The sequence below is a fragment of the Mesoplodon densirostris genome, chromosome 10, assembly GCF_025265405.1.
Source record: "Mesoplodon densirostris isolate mMesDen1 chromosome 10, mMesDen1 primary haplotype, whole genome shotgun sequence".
NCBI lineage: Eukaryota > Metazoa > Chordata > Mammalia > Artiodactyla > Ziphiidae > Mesoplodon > Mesoplodon densirostris.
Window position 1 is genome coordinate 102,776,963 of NC_082670.1, and position 17,308 is coordinate 102,794,270.

The following is a 17,308-nucleotide window of genomic DNA, read 5'->3' on the forward strand; positions in this document are numbered from 1 at the left end:
GTGGGTATGTTATTAACATAAGTGTTCCAGAACTTATATAAAATTCCTAAAAATCTGATACGCATGGTATAATGTTACAAGTTATAATCCTAGTTATCGTCTTTTTTTTTTTGGATGGATACTCCAATGGCTTTATTAACTCCTTTCTGGAGATGGCAGGACATTATAGTTGGAGAGATGAAAAGGAAGCCAGGAAGCTGTGGTCTCAATATGGGTCATTGAAGGGGGTGACCTGCATCTCTCGGGACCCTCTTCCCATCCACCGTAAGCATGGGCACGATGAATAGCAAATTTTTATTCAGGGCATCCAGCTGCTTCATCTCCTCCACGCTAAAGGTGAAGTCAAACACCTGGATGTTCTGAAGGATATGGGAAGGTGTGACACTCTTGGGGATGCAGCTCACTTTCTGCTGGACCTGCCACCTGAGCAAGATCTGAGCTGGAGACCGGCCATGATTTTCAGCCAGTGCCAGGACCACTGGCTCCTCAAGCAGGACAGGCTCATCAGGATCACGCCAAGCATGCTCAGAGGAGCCCAGAGGGCTATAAGCAGTCACCTCCAGGCCGCGTGCTTGGCAGTGGGCAATCAGCTCATTCTGAGCCAGGTATGGGTGGCATTCCACCTGCAGGACAGCTGGGCGCACAGAGGCCACACTGAGCACATCATCGATCTGCTGACTGCTGAAGTTGGACAGGCCCAGTGCCCGCACCAGCCCCTTAGCCACCAGTGCCTCCAGAGCCTTCCAAGTCTCCTTGTAGTGGGTGGAGTCATAGCATATAGTCCCATCAGCATTCTTAGGAAAGGGGTTGTCTCCCCGTTCAAAGGCATAAGGTCAGTGCATCAGGTACAGGTCCAAATACTCAAGCTGGAGGTCAGCGAGTGTCTTCCGGAGGGCAGGCTCCACATCCTCAGGGTGGTGATTCATGTTCCACAGCTAGGAAGTCACAAACAGCTCCTCCTGAGGCACCAACTTGCCAGGTCCCACATCCTCCTTCAGGGCTTCTCCAATCTCAGTCTCGTTGCTGTAGATAGCACAGTCAATGTGGCGGTAGCCTATACTCAAGGCATACTTAATAACTGTTTTTACCTGGCCAGGCTTGCTCTTCCAGGTGCCCAGTCCAATCAGGGACATCTTCTGTCCAGTGTGCAGGAGGATACAGGAAGCCACCATTGCCCCCTCGGCATGAGCACAGGATGTTAACAGGGAAATATGGCTTTTCAGCTCAGTCCTGTGCCCTGCTAGCTACCCAATGGGCCTCAGCTTCCCAGATTCCTAGTTATCATATTAAAAATGTTGGGTGTCACAGAAATAACCAAATTTCCTTGTCAATTCCATTATAATGAACTCTCATCAGATCTCCAACCATGGCCATTTTAAAGTTTGTTGTCATTTACAGACAATTATTGTTTTACTTTGATGCTTTTGCAAAAGTGAGATTCCTGGAAAGGACCCTACCAAGTGTTCTTGACCACTAACATCACTGTCGAATTACAAGGTGTGAAAACTTGGGTACAGGGACTTCCCTTGTGGTCCAGGGTCTACGACTACGTGGTCCCATTGCAGGGGGCCCAGGTTCGATCCCTGGTCCGGGAGCTAGATCCCACATTCCACAACTAGGAGTTCGCATGCTGCAACTAGAAAATACTGCATGCTGCAACGAAGATCCTGCACGTGACAGCGAAGATCCCATGTGCCACAACTGAGACCCGGCGCAGCCAAATAAATAAATAAATATAAAAATATATATAACAAAATAAAAAAGCCAACTTTAAAATAAACAAACAAACAAAAAAATTTGGGTACGTGTTTCACAACTGAAGAAGACCCCACCTGACATCTGGCCCTGTTTAAATGCCAAAGACCTCAAAATCCAATTGACTAGGAAGAGAACTAGGCAACACTGAGGTAGACTGTTTCCTCCCAAGAAGTCCGATTAAGAGCATTTCCTTCCGTTCTTCCTTCTCTGACCATCCTTTTCCTAATTCTTACATCATGAAGGTCTTTATTATTCTCTTCTCCACCTTTTGGCTTGCTCTAGCCTGGAAAGATAACTGTTCATCTACCTCAGACCATTGCAAAGTAGGGTCAACTGACTGTTGGACTGGCTTGGATGCTGGTGATCCTGTAGTTCTTTCTTCCTGTCACAAACTTCTCCCTGATTTATAACACCTCAGTTTCAATGGAACAAGCTCGCTGCATAAACATTTCTGGGGAGGGGAGACATAGTTACATGAAATACATAAGCAGGCCAACTGGCTTAAAGCAGTGTCCCCAGTTTTCTAGCTGGTTTGGATCATGGGGACCCTGGCTCAGGAGTACTCTCCAAACCATGGACATTGTTTTGTTGCTAGTAATTATTATTGTCTCCCTGATAAGCTGGGTTCTCTCAAAAGTTTTAAAGGCATGTGGGCAGCCACTGACCAGCCAACACATCGTCTCTCTCTGACTGAAGTGACAAAAGAGAACAGAAGAACGGAACCAGGGCCAAGAATACAAGCCTGACATCACCTCTTGTGAATGCTACACTGAGAGCAGAAGAGGCAATGGTGACTGAGGGTCATGTTAGTACTGATATTTTTGACCAAACCTCTTGAATGGTCAAGAGGATGAAAAAAGGGAGAATTACTGAAATAAATTTCTAGGCCAGAGATGGAGCCACTCCTGCCCAGAGTGCCACAGCAAGAGAGCAAAACTTAGTAACTTTGGTGTCTCTGTAAATGTTCTGCTTGACCAGAAACACAGTATATCTAGTCAGCCAATCCCCAAACTCTGGGCTTTCTAATTACTTCCTTGTTCTTTATTCATTTTCTATTTTTCTCTTCCATGTTCTTTTTTTTTTTTTTTTTTTTTTTTGGCCGCCAGGTGGCTTGCAGGGATCTTAGTTCCCTGACCAGGGACTGAACCTAGGTCCTCAGCAGTGAAAGTGCAGAGGAGTCCTAACCAATGCACCGCCAGGGAATTCACATTTCTTCCTTGTTTCTTATTCTTTATCCTATAAAAGTGTCCTGCCTTCAGTCCCACGTTGCAGTTCTTTGGACCCCTGGGAACAAACAGTGGTGGCTTCATGAAGTGTTAAAGTATGTTTAACACCTAAATTCTCTTCCTTAATCATTTTTTAACAATACTAATCTGTTAGAAGATTAATACTGAAGTATTCACAGATTAAATAATGAGATGTGCTTTAAAATAATACTATTGGATGGGGCAAAGATTGATGAAACAAGATAGATTGGTGTATGTTGATGATTATTGAAACAAGCTAATGGACACAGGAGAGTTCATTATACTATTCTCTCCATTTCTGTGAATGTTTGACATACTCCATTAAGAAAAAAAGAAAAATAACATGGGTCTTTTTAATCACAGAATTTCAAGCCAGTCATGACCCGCGGTTACTTCAATAAAGCGGGTTGACTATTGCAGCACTATAATCAGAGGGACGGCTGTGAGCAGCAATGCAAGCAAAGTGCCTTACGAAATGCTGTTTTATTATTACTTATTGTCATTACTATGGTTGCCAACCCTAATTAGGTGCCTCCGAGAGTTCCCGCCTCCTCTCCCTGTTAATGGTTTATTCCACTCTTCGGCTGGTTCTTTCCCGTGGTTCCTTCCCCGTAGTCCCGCGCTGTATCCCCCCCGCAGCCCCAATGGTTTAGCCTGGCTTCCCAGGGGAAACCCGGACCACGAGGTTTCTGAGAGCGGCCGCGGTCCCCTCTCCGGAGACCACTTGGACCGCTCCGCGTCGGGGGTGGGCAGGTAATCGTGGGGCAGGGCGCGAGTCCTGGGCTCCGACTGGCCAGCTCTGGAGTAAACATCCGGCTGGGTGGGGCGGGGCCGGAAGTGGAAAGCGAAGGAGGCGGCTGAGGCGGTTGAGGCGGCTCCGGAGGTTCAGGGCTGGGAGTCAGTTCCTCCAGGTGCCATGGGCCGGGCTGGCCCGCGCTGAGGGCGACGCAGGGCGCTGAAAGGGACGCGGGGCTGGGCCATGGCCGGCGCTCGGGCCGCTGCCGCCGCCTCAGCGGGGTCCTCGGCTTCTTCAGGCACCCCACAGCCGCAGGAGCCGGGGCTCGGGGAGCTGCTGGAGGAGTTCTCCCGGACTCAGTACCGGGCCAAGGACTGCAGCGGGACGGGAGGCTCTAAGGTGAGTCCGGAGGCGCGATGAGCAGAAAGAGAAGGTCCCTGGTTTGCGACGTTGCTGAGGTCAGGGGTCATAGGACAGAGAGAGAGGGAAGTGCCCAGTGTCTGGACCCGGAGAGTAAGGGTCGGGTTTAAAAACCGAAAAGGAGGAACTGGGCTCAGAACGAGCCAAGCCAAGGAAGGACGACGTTTCGGTTTGAGACAAAAGGGTTTGGAGGTCAAAGATGAGCGCTGAGTGGCCTTGTTCAGAGATTAGAGAAGCTGAGGAGGGTTGTTCCCATGCATTAGGGTTGGGGACAGAACCCCTCATGTCTAGATCTTTTGAAGTGTAGAGGATTTATCCAGGTCAGAGATCAGAGTGAAGGGGCTGGAGGGGTGGGGCAGAATGGAGCCAAGAGATAAACCGAGTGTGTTGCCCCCTTGTATAGTCTCAGCATGACTAGAATTAGGCCCATCCCTTTCCTTCCCCCATAAAGCAGGAAGGCAACTCATACTCCCTCTGTTCCTTTGTCAAAGCAAGTCTTAGTTTCTCTTTTTTTCTACTTTCGGGATTCCCTTCAGTCTCCTTATTGCCAGACCTGGAAGGCTTCCAGTCTGGTCAGGCCATTCCCATCTTAGGCATTGCCTGGCAGTCTGATGGGAATCTTGCCGACCCTGCCATCTTTCATTCCCCACGTGGTTTTGGCAGGTTTAGCATCAGGTTTTCCAATGGAATTCTGTTCCCTCCCAGGCCATGAAAACTCTGGTTTGGCTTCAGGGGTTACCTATGCTAGGACTTACTGCACTTGGCATCTGCTAATCTGAAGTAATGCAGGGAAGACTTCAGTAATGATGGGTCTCCCCCACTCTCCAAATGACCGAGTATTTTTCAGAGCTTAGCCTGAGGACCACCTGTTTCAGCATCATCTGGGGTGTTTGTTAAAAATAAAGGTTCCTTGATCCCACCCAGTCCTACTGAGTTAGAATTTCTGAAGGTGGGAATCTGGAATTTGTATTTTCTAATAGGCTTCTTAATGATACTCATGCCCCTTGAAATTTGAGGATTTCTCATTCTTGTGAGTTTTTCCCTCCACATTGGCCTTTTGGGTGGCTAGAGGGTCAGTTTTGCTGGGCCCCCCTTCCTTCTTACACACCCCTGAAGATTAGGGTTGTAAAAAGTTAGACTTGACTCACTCCACCTGGCCCTAAACTTCTGATCTTTTGCAGACTTCTTGAGATGTTACAGGTTTTATGTCGTTCTTCTGGTGGGTCTTTCGCTGAACTGAGCAAAACAAGAGCAATTTTAAGGGAGCTGTTCCTTCTATTTCATAAGCAGATTGCGTGTAAGGAGACAGCTTTGTCTGCATCTTTTACTCATTACACTAACTAGAGCTTCTAGGTACTGGTCTGTGGCTGGAGAATGGGGAAGAATCTGGAGCCAAAGGAAGATAATGGATTAGTGCCAGTTAAAGTAACCTAGAGAGGGACTTCCCTGGTGGCACAGTGGTTAAGAATCTGCCTGCCCATGCAGGGGACAGGGGTTCGAGCCCTGGTCCGGGAAGATCCCACGTGCCGCGGAGCAACTAAGCGCGTGCGCCACAACTACTGAGCCTGCACTCTAGAGCCCGCGAGCCACAACTACTGAAGCCTGTGCTGTGCAACAAGAGCAGCCACCGCAATGAGAAGCCCGCGCACTGCAACAAAGAATAGCCCCTGCTCGCCCCAGCTAGAGAAAACCCGTGTGCTCCAGCAAGACCCAGTGCAGCCAAAATAAATAAATAAATATATATATATATTAAAAATAAAATAAAGTAACTTAGAGCAGGGGTTCTTAATATTTTATGGATTGTGGACCCCTTTGAGAATCTAATGAAAGGTGTCAACCTCTCTTCAAATGTTTAACATACACAGTTTCACCACCACATTGAGGGGTTCAGAGTCTCTCCCAAAGTTTACCATGTGGGTTCATGAACCACACGTTTAGGGCCTGTGATCTAGCAAGATGTCTTTTCCTGGTATTGAATGATAATCAGAGGCACATTGTCATTCCCAGAGACCTCTCCAGGTCAGGAACCGCCTAATTCTCAGAATTCCAGAATCTTCTTTATGCTCAGATCTCCTCCTCTGTGCAGGTTGAGCGCATTGAGAAGAGGTGTCTGGAGCTGTTTGGCCGAGACTACTGTTACAGCGTGATCCAAAATGTGAATGGGGATATCTGCGGCCACTACCCCCAGCACATCGTGTTCCTGGAGTATGAGAGTTCTGAGAAGGAGAAAGACACGTGAGCATCATGTAACCAAAGCGTGCCCATCTGGGAAGGACTTGACAGCTCATCTCTAGGGTTAGGAAAGTCTGCAGCTGGGTGGGGCAGGCTCACTTTTCCCAGGTGTCAAGCCTCATTGGCATCTTTGTTTTCTTCAGGGTTTCACATCTTAGACTGGCAGAGTAGCACAGCGTAGAAGGAGGGGTTGGGAGTCACAGCTCTGGCCTCCTGTTTTACTCCTACCCTGTAGCTCATTGTCCTGAGACAGCTGACTTCACAGCTCACCTCTCTGAACGTCAGTGTTTTTTGTTCTGTATTTTTCTTTTTTTTTAAGAGAGCAAGTGGGAGGTATGCTTTGTCGACATGTGGAAGGGCACTTACCGTATGTAGAGCTTAAGAGCCTGAGGTCAGCGTACGTGCTGGCTGCCCTGCTTGCTGGCTGTGTAACTAACTTGGGCAAGGTACTGAACCTCTTCGTCTCTTAGTTTCCTCATCAGTTTCTACCTCTATTTAGAAAAGTGGCTTTTGCAGTTCCTGCTGATAAACAGGATTATTCCAAAGCCTGATGTGTGTGCTGTAAGAATTAGAAATAAGAGCTACCATTTATTGAGGGCCTCCCAAGGCCCGAGTGCTTTGCATGTGGTAACAGTTCACACCAGAGCAGACACAGAGCACCCAGCACAGGGTGCAGCCCATAGGCAGTCAGTAAATGGTCGCGGTTGTTTGACACTGATACATAATCACTGATGCTCTAGGAAGTGCTTTTTGTTGATCTCAAAGTTTGTTCCCCTAGGCTCCCTGCTTGCTGTTGATTTTAAGGGAATTCCAGGAGCTGTTGCCAGCAATATCCGTGCAAGCCTGGCCCCGTGGAAGCACTGTGATGATGAGTGCTGTGGTAGAGGCGTGCTGCAAAGTGCAGTGGCCATCGCTGCCCACAGCGCGCCCGTCAGCGCACCCAGGAATGGCTAGAGGTTCTGAGTCTTGGGCTCCAGAGCCACTGAATCAAAATCACAGCATAACAAGATGGCTCAGTGATTCGTACGCACATGGAGGTTTGAGAAGCACTGCTGTAGACGAACTGGGGAGAAGGGTGGATTCTGCCTGGTGTGTGTTTGGGGAGACCTTTCAGCTGGATTTGGAAGGATGAGTTGGAGTGTCCCTGAAATGTCCTTTGTTAGGGACCAGCTTGTATGTGGTCTTGATCATCAGGCGTGTGGACTTGTGGGTGTTAGTGGTTATTGCGCTAGTACCCCCTGAGCACTCATTGAAATCACAGATTCCAGGGCCCCTGAATCACAGCTTCCAGAATCTGTGCCTCAGAGAGCTCCCTAGATGAGTCTCACCTTTGCTCTAGCCTGGGAACCGCAGGGAGCCAGAGAAGCCTTTCAAGCGGAGGAGTAAAATGGGAGACCTATAAGTGTGCCCTGTAATGAGGTCGTGGTGGGGTGCACTGAGAGAAAAGAACGTATTGGGAAAAGGAATGTAGATCAGAGCACTTGTATGACTGCCTCTTCTTTCTGTCACCACCACGGCGCTCCCATCTTGCCTAGCGGGGTCTAGCCGCCCAGGCTAGGGCCACTGCAGTATATCCCTAACCCTAGAGGAGCTGTGGAGTTTGTTTTTGTTTGTTTGTTTGTTTGTGGGTTTTTTTTTTTGCGGTACGCGGGCCTCCCACTGTTGTGGCCTCTCCCGTTGCGGAGCACAGGCTCCGGACGCGCAGGCTCAGCGGCCATGGCTCACGGGCCCAGCCGCTCCACGGCATGTGGGATCTTCCTGGACTGGGGCACGAACCCGTGTCCCCTGCATCGGCAGGCGGACTCTCAACCACTGCGCCACCAGGGAAGCCCTGTTTGTTTTTATTTATTATTTGGTTGTGCCGGGTCTTAGTTGTGGCACGTGGGCTCCTTAGTTGCGGCAGGCGGGCTCCGTAGTTGTGGCTTGTGAACTCTTAGTTGTGGCACGCATGTGGGATCTAGTTCACTGACCAGGGATCGATCCCAGGCCCCCTGCATTGGGAGCACGGCGTCTTATCCACTCTGCCACCAGGGAAGTCCCGTGGAGTTTGTTTTTACTTTTCACTTCTTGCAGGGCCTCAAAGTGATACTGAGTGGGCGATGCCTGTTAAAGAGAAGGGAGTATGTGCATGTTCAGGTGGGAAGAAGTAGAACTTTTTGCTTCTTTACACATGCCTGGACTTGGTGTTAATATGACACTAATTAGACCGAGTTACACAGGGTAGAACTGGATTCAGGAAGTGGTTTGGTCCTCTTAACCAACATCCCCAGTTGAGCCCGTATCTGAGAATAGAAGCCTGGATGGGGATCTCTGAACGACAAAGGCATGAGTTTGTCAATGAGGCAAACTGCTGCCATGAGGCAGACCCCAGGGGTCTAGTTGGAGGCCCTACCAGAGAGATGAAGTCCCTACCTTTAGATCTGGTGGGTAACACAGACCAATCAGTGAGCAATGACAGTGTAACAAAGGCCAGAATTAGGGCAAGTACAGGTGAAGCATTGGGAGACAGTGGTTAAAGTTCTGCACTTGCTAATTCCAACTCGTGTGTGAGCGTAGGGTGGGGGAGTTGTTCTCCCATTCCACTAACTTTCAGACGCCAGCCTTGTGTTCTACAGATAGCATTAGATCCCACAGGTTAAGGGCTCAGTCCCACAAGACAGACATAAATACACAAGCTCACTTTCATTCATTCAAATATGAGTATCAGGTGCCTGACACAGCCCAGTGCTTAGCACAGTAAGGGAAAGATTCTGAGGCCAAGAGATAACAAAAATAAAAACAGGAACCACTGAGAACAGAAACTGAATTGGTTCTTTGAGTAGGGGACCCAGGAAAATAAAGCACCAGCTAGCCTAACAAGAAAAAGGTGCCTTCCTTCACATGATAAGACTGCCCAGAGCCTCTAAGAGGGAAATGCTGGCATGTTCTCTCCCTCAGTTTTGTGGAGAGTTTGCTGAATGGAAGGATTCAGCCTGGGAGAATCAAATGCAGTTTCAAGGCTTTTAGAGCTGCTGGAGTGAGCTCCGTGAGAGTCGGTTAAAACAGATGGTGCTGACCACATCTGTGCAAATGGACGGAGGCCACCAAAAGGTGGGAGGGAGACTACTGTGAGCAGTACTGTGTGTGCTCAGTTTTATATTATCTTGGCATCTGAGTTTAATTAGGCCATTGTTTCATTCTGAGGTGCCCTTTTTTTTTTTTTTTTTTTTTTATGTTTTGGCTGCATTGGGTCTTTGTTCCTGTGCATGGGTTTCTCATTGCGATGGCTTCTCTTGTTGCGGATCACGGTCTCTAGGCGCATGGACTTAGTAGTTGTGGCATGTGGGCTCAGTTGTTGTGGCTCGCAGGCTCTAGAGCACAGGCTCAGTAGTTGTGGCACATGGGCTTAGTTGCTCCGCGGCATGTGGGATCTTCCCGGACCAGGGCTCAAACCCGTGTCCCCTGCATTGGCAGGTGGATTCTTAACCACTGTGCCACCAGGGAAACCCTGAGGTGCCTTTTTATTTCATAGAGAACCTGAGTGTGGGGAAGGCGGCAGAACTTGGTTTTCAGTGAGCCATGTGTTTTCTAGGACCTGGCTGGTTGGCCCGTGCCATCCTACGGGCACCTTGAAGAGGCACCCCAGCCTTCCACCCTCCCATCAAAAAAGGAAAAAATCTTAATCGTAAATGTGTAGTCACTTCTTTGTTGTTTGAATTGGTTATGGTAAGGATGTAATAATTCTGTGATTTAAAACAAAATGTTTAATAAAAATGAAAAAAAAATCTTAAATCAGACCTTACAGAAAAATACACCATAGGAAGTATAAGTCCTCTTATTTTATCCCCTTGTTCTCTTTCCATGATCACCAAACTCTTGGTCCAGGTTTTTATTTGAAGACCGCTGTTTAACTTCAATTTCACATCTTCACTTGATAGTAGTTATTTTATTAGTAACTGGTTTGAGAATTGTCTATGAAGGCTACTAAGAAATCAGCAGTGTTTTTAAAAGACTGTATTTTTATTGGTGCCAGCAGCATCCAGATACGCTTAAAAGGGTACCACAGATGTGTAGGAGTTGGTGAACTTACTCATTCTGAAACAATTATTTGTGTGCACATGCTGTGCAGTGACACAGGAGTGCTAGCGCAACTGGGATGTAGAAGGAATGAACGCCCTCTTGGACTCTGCCTGGAAGCTCAGCCCTTGTAAGGAGGGCACTTGAGTGTCCTCCCTCCCTTCTCTTCTGTCACCCTGCATTACTCTGCATGGCGGGGATAGCTTCCCACTCTTGAACTTTCCTGCCTCCTGTTCCTCTTGCAACCAGAAGCTCTGACTGGCTGATGTGGAGTCTTTTGTTAAGAATCTACAGGTGGGGACTTCCCTGGTGGTCCAGTGGTTAAGACTCTGCACTTCCACTGCAGGGGGCACAGGTTCAAACCCTGGTCGGGGAACTAAGATCCCGCATGCATGCCGTCAGCGCGGCCAAGAAATTTTAAAAGAAGAAAAGAAAAAAAGAATCAGTGGGTGAAGCTATGAGAGTAGACCCTTATTTTAGGGGTCAGCTGATTTGACCTGATTTAATATGTGTGAGTTGCGTAAGCTCATTTCTAAATGTATTTTTTTCATTTTCTAGAAGCTCCCTTACCAAACCCAGTGCATTAACTACTGTGCTTCTCAAGGCCACAAATAGCTTCTCTTTCACTGCCTTTGCTCCAGCATTCCCTCCCCTGTTGGCTTTTTGGACTGTTAGAGGTAGCTGGAATGTTGGGGAGGGATCAGAGGCTCATGGCCATGTGAAATGTGAACCTTCATCTTATCCTGCACTCTGAAAGATGACAAGAATGGCCCTATGATTTCCTGAGGGTCCCCAGCACACCTATTGTCTTACTTTTGGAGTAAGATACTGAACACCCTAGATATAATCAACATTCAGTTTGCTATATATGTTTCTGTATTTTAAATACCATGTCTTCAGAGTAGCTGACTTCTTTTTTTTTTTAATCTTAAAGGTTTTGAAATCAGGATGACTTCCATTTTAGTGTCTATAATATAGCATTTTTTTCTTTTCTTGAAAAGCTTAGAATGTCCATGATCTAGAATTTAGCAATCTGAGCATTTATTAAATTTGGAATGAATATTCACACACACACACCCACACCCTAGTATGGGGCACACAGTACTCAAGCAGAAGCAGACTGACCTACCTCTCTTGCCTGTTTTTAAGGTTTCAGAGCACCGTTCAGGTGAGCAAGTTGCAGGACCTCGTCAACCGCAGCAAGACGGCCAGGTGCAGAGGACGGTTTGTCTGCCCAGTGATCCTTTTCAAGGGCAAGGTAAGACCACGCTGTAGCCTCGCACTCCCTGAGACCCTCTCGTGGGGTACCTGGCTTAATGCAAAGTGTAGAGTCTCGTGTTCTTGGCTTTTGCCAGCCGAGTTTGGGTGATTACTGGGTGCCTGGTGCGGTGGGAAGCAGGCCAGAGAAACAGACCAATTCTGATATGACTTTTTTTGAAGGTGAGTCTAATTAGGAAAGGGACAGTCACAGCAGAGGACCCCACCCTGTGTCCTGGAGCCAGACTGCCTACGTTCTGATCCTGGCTCTGTTACTTCCTACCTGTGCAAGGCCTCAGTTTCTTCCTCTATAAAATGGGGAAAATAATCATGCCTACATCAAAAGTTTATGAATAGATTAGACCAGATGAGTAAGTACATTGTTGTTTGTTCATTCTTTCAGTCATATAATTTACCAAGTATTTATTGAATGTGTGTCATGTTCAGGCCTCGAGGTACATCAGCATATAAGGTAGACAAAAATCCTCACCCTTATCAAGCTTGTATTCTAGTGACTGTTGTTAATTTGGCTGCCCACTATGGTCTCATTTCACCTCTTTTTTTTTTTTTTTTTTTTTTTGTGGTATGCGGGCCTCTCACTGTTGTGGCCTCCCCCGTTGCGGAGCACAGGCTCCGGATGCGCAGGCTCCGGATGCGCAGGCCCAGCGGCCATGGCTCACGGGCCCAGCCGCTCCGCGGCATATGGGATCCTCCCAGACCGGGGCACGAACCCGTATCCCCTGCATCGGCAGGCGGACTCTCAACCACTGCGCCACCAGGGAGGCCCATTTCACCTCTTTTTATAATCCTTTGGTGTATTTGATATTCCCATTTTGCAGATGAAACGAAGGGTCAGAGTGGTTAAATAACTTCCCCAAGTTTACACAACTAGAGAGCTGGGGTTTAAACTTACTGCAAAATGCCCTCAAGTTACCACACTGCAGCTTAGGGCCACATGGTGTGGTGTCAGAGGAACCCACTTAAGACGGGCAGCAGTTGGGGACTTCCCTGGCAGTCCAGTGGTTAAGACCCTGTGCTTCCACTTCAGGGGGTGTGGGTTCGATCCCTGGTTGGGGAACTAAGATCCTGCATGCTGTGCAGTGTGGCCAAAAATTAAAATAAAAAAAAAAACAAAACAGATGGGCAGCAGTGTGGACTGACAGACACAGCCTCATTAAGTGAGCGGGACTAGGCAGCAAGCTTTGGAGGAAGGGTGGGAGGGTGTTCCAGGCAGGTGCCAGCATTGGGGGAGCATGAAGGCAGGCGCGGAAAGTCCGAGAGACTCCCTGACGGGAGCGCAAGGTACGTGGTGGAGCCGAGGATGGAAGGGACTGAACGCAGGAGGCTGGATGCTGGCCAAGGTGTTTAGGTTTGCTGGGAGAGCCACTGTGATTTCTGAGCAGGGAAGTACAAGATGCAAATAGCATTTTGAGAAAGATTAATCCAGAAGGAACGGACTAACAGAGAGCCTGGAGCAGGGGAGGGAAGCAGGGGTGTAGGCTCTCTATTCTTTTTTTTTTTTTTTTTTAACGTGGACCAGTTTTTTTTTTTTTTAATCTTTATTGAGTTTGTTACAGTATTGCTTCTGTTCTATGTTTTGGTTTTTTGGCCGCCGGGCATGTGGGATCTTAGCTTCCTTACCAGGGATCGAACCCGCACCCCCTGCATTGGAAGGTGAAGTCTCAACCACTGGACCGCCAGGGAAGTCCCTTAGGCTCTCTATTCTAGTCGTCCAATATGTATCTGAATGTGCTGTGGTCTTGGTGCCTGTCGGACCATAGTCCGGCTCCCAGCGCAGGTGAGGGCTGGGGCAGGGCAGTGGGGAGGAGAGACACAGGGCTTGTTTCCATCCCTTTGTGCCTTTCGTAAAATGGAAGAAGGGGGATGTGAAAAGGGGGGTAGGAAAGGAGACTTGACCACAGGCTTTCGTGGACAGGTCGATTTTAGGGAAAAGTATGTCTGGAAGTCAAGTTCCAGAAATCGATCTTTTTAAAGCTATTTATTCCCTCTTCCCCTTTGGAAAGTTTCGTGTTGCTGTAAGCTCTGGGAACTCCGGTTTAGATAAGTGGACTATAACACACTGCTCTGTGGGGCATAGTGCTTGTTGCTAGAAATTACATAGGAAATACTCAAACCTGTGCTGCCCACAGTGTGTTCCATAGAATAGTAGTTTAAGGATGTGCTTGTACAAAGCATTCCCTGTCAAACCAGGGGGAGAGATAGATAGCACATTACTAGATTTGGCCTGACCCCCAAGCTCTAGATTCAAGAGGTACATCGGTAAGTGTGCCCTGACGCAGGAAAGGCTCAGAGAAGTCCTGAAGCGGAGGGACCTGTGTAGTGTTGTCAGGTCTGCTGTTTCTCACTGGGCAGACCTTGAGGAAGGGACTTTCCGGAATGCATTTGGGAAGTGCCACGTTGACTGGCTTAGTCCAGTGAGATTGCATTAGGCCTGGGAGAAAGAGCCCAAGGCAACTCATTTCAGAGGGAGGGCGAAGCGTTGGAGGGATTCTTTCTGTTTTTTGGCCATGCCCGTGCAGCCTGTGGGGTCTTAGTTCCCCAAGCAGGGATCGAACACCTTATGTATGTTTTATTCCTGTTGTGTTTGCAAGTCCGCTGTCTCCTCTCAGCTGTAATCCCTTTGAGGGCAGAGGCCTTGTCTTGCTGCTGTCCTCCCAGCGCCTGGCAAGTGCCCACCCAGCTTATACGTGCAAGCTCGGTAGGAAGACACTGCTCTTTAAAGTGGTAGTGGGCTCTCTGCTGGGTTCTAGGGGGACAGGTGACTAAGACAGTCCTGTCCCTGTGGAGCTCAGTGAGTGGGGAAGGTTGACCTGTGAACTAGCAGCTGAGGGAGATGCGGAAGGGCAGGAGAGGGTCTTCTGTTGTGAGGTGGGGATCTCATCCTCAGAGACGTGGCTCCCAGCAGGCCCTAGCCAGTGCCGTGACAGCAGTGTTTGCTACCAGCACATCCTGCCGGGCTGGGGAGGGGGAGGTACGTTCAGAAGTGCCCGCTTCCTGCTCCTCTCCAGATTCAGTCCAGTGTGGCTGGGGCAGCCAAGGAACTAAATGTCTGGTTGTATTTCATTTCAATTAAAATTTCCATTTTATAGCTGAAGCAATGTAGATTTTTTTGGTTAAACCCAACTTTATTTTGGGGCAGGACTACGTTTCCCTTTAAATGCTGAAAATAAAGTATCCTAGTTGAGGTGTGCTGCGAGTATAAAATACATATTGGATTTTGAAGACTTAGTCCAAAAAATGTAAAACATTAATAATTTTTAAAGTGATTATATGTTGACATAGCAATATTTTGGATATATTGGGTTAAATGAGATATATTACTAAAATTTTTTTGCAACTAAGTTCAAGCATTTAAGGGTAAGCAGTTCTCCCATGCCGTTCTCTTCCCCAACATGTGTATCTGGGTTTTAGGCAATTAAAATTGGAACAGGTCATCTTCCTCTTTGTCTCCTCCCTTAAGAGATGGGGAGCAGAGGTCAGCTGCTTTTATTCCGTGTGCTAAAGTTGGTTACTACATTAGCATATCCTGTAGAGCCGTATTTCTCATGCAGAGTTAGAGGCCACTCCTAATTAGGTAAATGGAGAGCTTTCAGAGTACATCCTGCTTTTTCAGTCAAGAGTGAAGCTTAAAGCACAGAAATAGCAGGTTATGCTTTGGAGCCATGAGGCCAGGGAGCAAGGTCAGGTGTTAGACTCTGCCTGGGGGTGCAGCTTCCCCCAGGTGCCGGCTCGGGACCTTCCTGCAGAGGTTGGTGCTTCACTTGGGGAGCTGGCCATCTCTCCCATTCTTCTCCATCTGACGAGTCCTCTGTGCCAGGTGTGTCTGCCTCAGTTACCAAAAAGACAGGGTTGAAAAGAGATGGGAGAACTGAGCAGAAAGAAGAATCTGAGCCTTGAAAAGAAGTCAGAGCTCAGCAGCTAAGGAAGGAGGGGGGGGGTGTCCGCTCTGAAAAGATTTAACAGTAATGCAAAAAAGACCGAGATTTGGTGCCAGCAGCTTGGATGATGGGGGAGGGTGGGCATGATAACATGTGCCAGTCAAACTCAAACCACGTACCCCCCATTGTCTTGCTTTCAGGAATCAGACCTCCCTTCTTACCATGAGAGTCTTGGGGGGTCCTCAACCTGAAGATTGACATTCCCCTGCTGCAGTTCCTAATTACTGGGTTGGTCTCTTCAGAGTAGGGGCTCTTATCAGGGGCTGGAGATGGGTCCATGGATGGATTTGGAGATGTAGGTAAACTCTGGTGTGTACATTTTTATCCAGAGACAGTTTATCATTTTCATCAGATTTTCAAAATGCTTTTGGACCCAGAAAAAATGAAGCAGCCCCTGCAGAGTGCATCCTGCTCAGGCCAGCAGGAATCTCTGCCCGAGCCCTTCTTCATAGGCTTCCAGGACAACCCTCCCACGATTGCATTCTTGCCCCTGGCACTGGAAAAGCACCCCACCCCGCCCCGGGTTGTGGCAGGTTGCCTTTCTATCACCTGCCCCCTGCCCCAGGCTGCCACTGCCTCAGAAAGCCGGGTGATGACCTGCCGGTTCCCACCACACCCCTTTCCTAGCAGCAAAACCGTTTCTTTCCCCCTGTCTTATGGGTGGAGAAGGAGACCCCTTGGGCAGTATTCTGTAGTTTTCCAGGGACCTCCTTACACCGCCAGGCTGCGTGACCCGTTCAGAAATGCCTTCCCCCCGCCTAGTGTAACCTCCCAGCCACCCTCACAGCCTCCCCCAGCCTGTAACTAGACCTTGGGGTCACCAGATACCTCCTCCCATTCCTCCTGGATCTCATCAAACACAATTTATAAAGATTCAGCCTTAAAGTTAAATAATGAAGTTCATGCCCATTGCCTGGTTTCTAGAATTCTAGCTCTTGAAATGCTCCTTAGTGATGAGGAAAGAGTAAAAGGATAGTTAAGCACAGTTACAGCCACTACACTTCCTTGATACAGAGGAGAGAGAAGATAAAATTTAAAAAAAAAACAAGAAAACCAAACATTTCTCCCTTAATTGGCCCTCCTGCTGCAAAGGTTGCCCTCCACTGCGCTAAGCAGTTCCAGTGACGGTCAGCACGCAGGCTCCAGAGGGAGGTGGGCTCGATCAGATCCCAGCTCAACCCCCTCTGTGGGACCTTAGGCATCACTTCACTTCCCTGCGCCCGTCCCTCGTCTTTTCATCTGTGAAGCAGCAACAGTGCCTGCCGCCTGCCGCATCTCCCTCATGGGCTTGTGTAAATCCAGTGGGAAGGTGGTGCACTTGTTTCAGGCCTGTACTCACAAACACATGTGATAACCGCCAGATCTCACCCAAGTACATGCGTGACGACCAATGACTCTACCCATTACTGTTAGTGACACTCTGGGGCCTCTCGTTTGGGAGAGAGAACCTCTTGACAGAGGCTGCAGGTTAAATTCTAGGCATACTTCGGAGCGACTGCTGTGAAGACTATGGGCAGCGCTCCTGCACCCATTTTCCTGGCCTGGAGGGTCCCCAGGGGTTCCCCCCACTGTGTGCACTTCAGAAAACCACCTGACTGTTGGTCAGAGGGTACAAACTTCCAGTTGTAAGATGAATAAGTTCT

The 17,308-nt window shown here is 48.4% G+C and overlaps 2 protein-coding genes across 6 annotated transcripts in view; one reads left to right on the plus strand and one right to left on the minus strand.

The window, feature by feature from the left end:
- Positions 1-215: 215 nt before the first annotated feature.
- LOC132497978 (aldo-keto reductase family 1 member A1-like) lies at positions 216-1,172 on the minus strand. Its single transcript, XM_060111505.1, is given in 1 exon segment — positions 216-1,172. A coding segment is annotated over 1 exon segment (957 nt).
- Positions 1,173-3,848: 2,676 nt separating this feature from the next.
- MTMR14 (myotubularin related protein 14) overlaps positions 3,849-17,308 on the plus strand; it is a 44,066-nt gene continuing 30,606 nt past the window's right edge. For all 5 annotated transcript variants that reach the window (XM_060109100.1, XM_060109102.1, XM_060109101.1 and 2 more), the window contains exons 1-3: positions 3,849-4,140; positions 6,248-6,396; positions 11,599-11,707. In XM_060109100.1, coding sequence (XP_059965083.1) covers positions 3,985-4,140; positions 6,248-6,396; positions 11,599-11,707 — 414 coding nt within the window. In that variant the 5' untranslated portion in view covers positions 3,849-3,984. The remainder of the gene's footprint in view (positions 4,141-6,247; positions 6,397-11,598; positions 11,708-17,308) is intronic.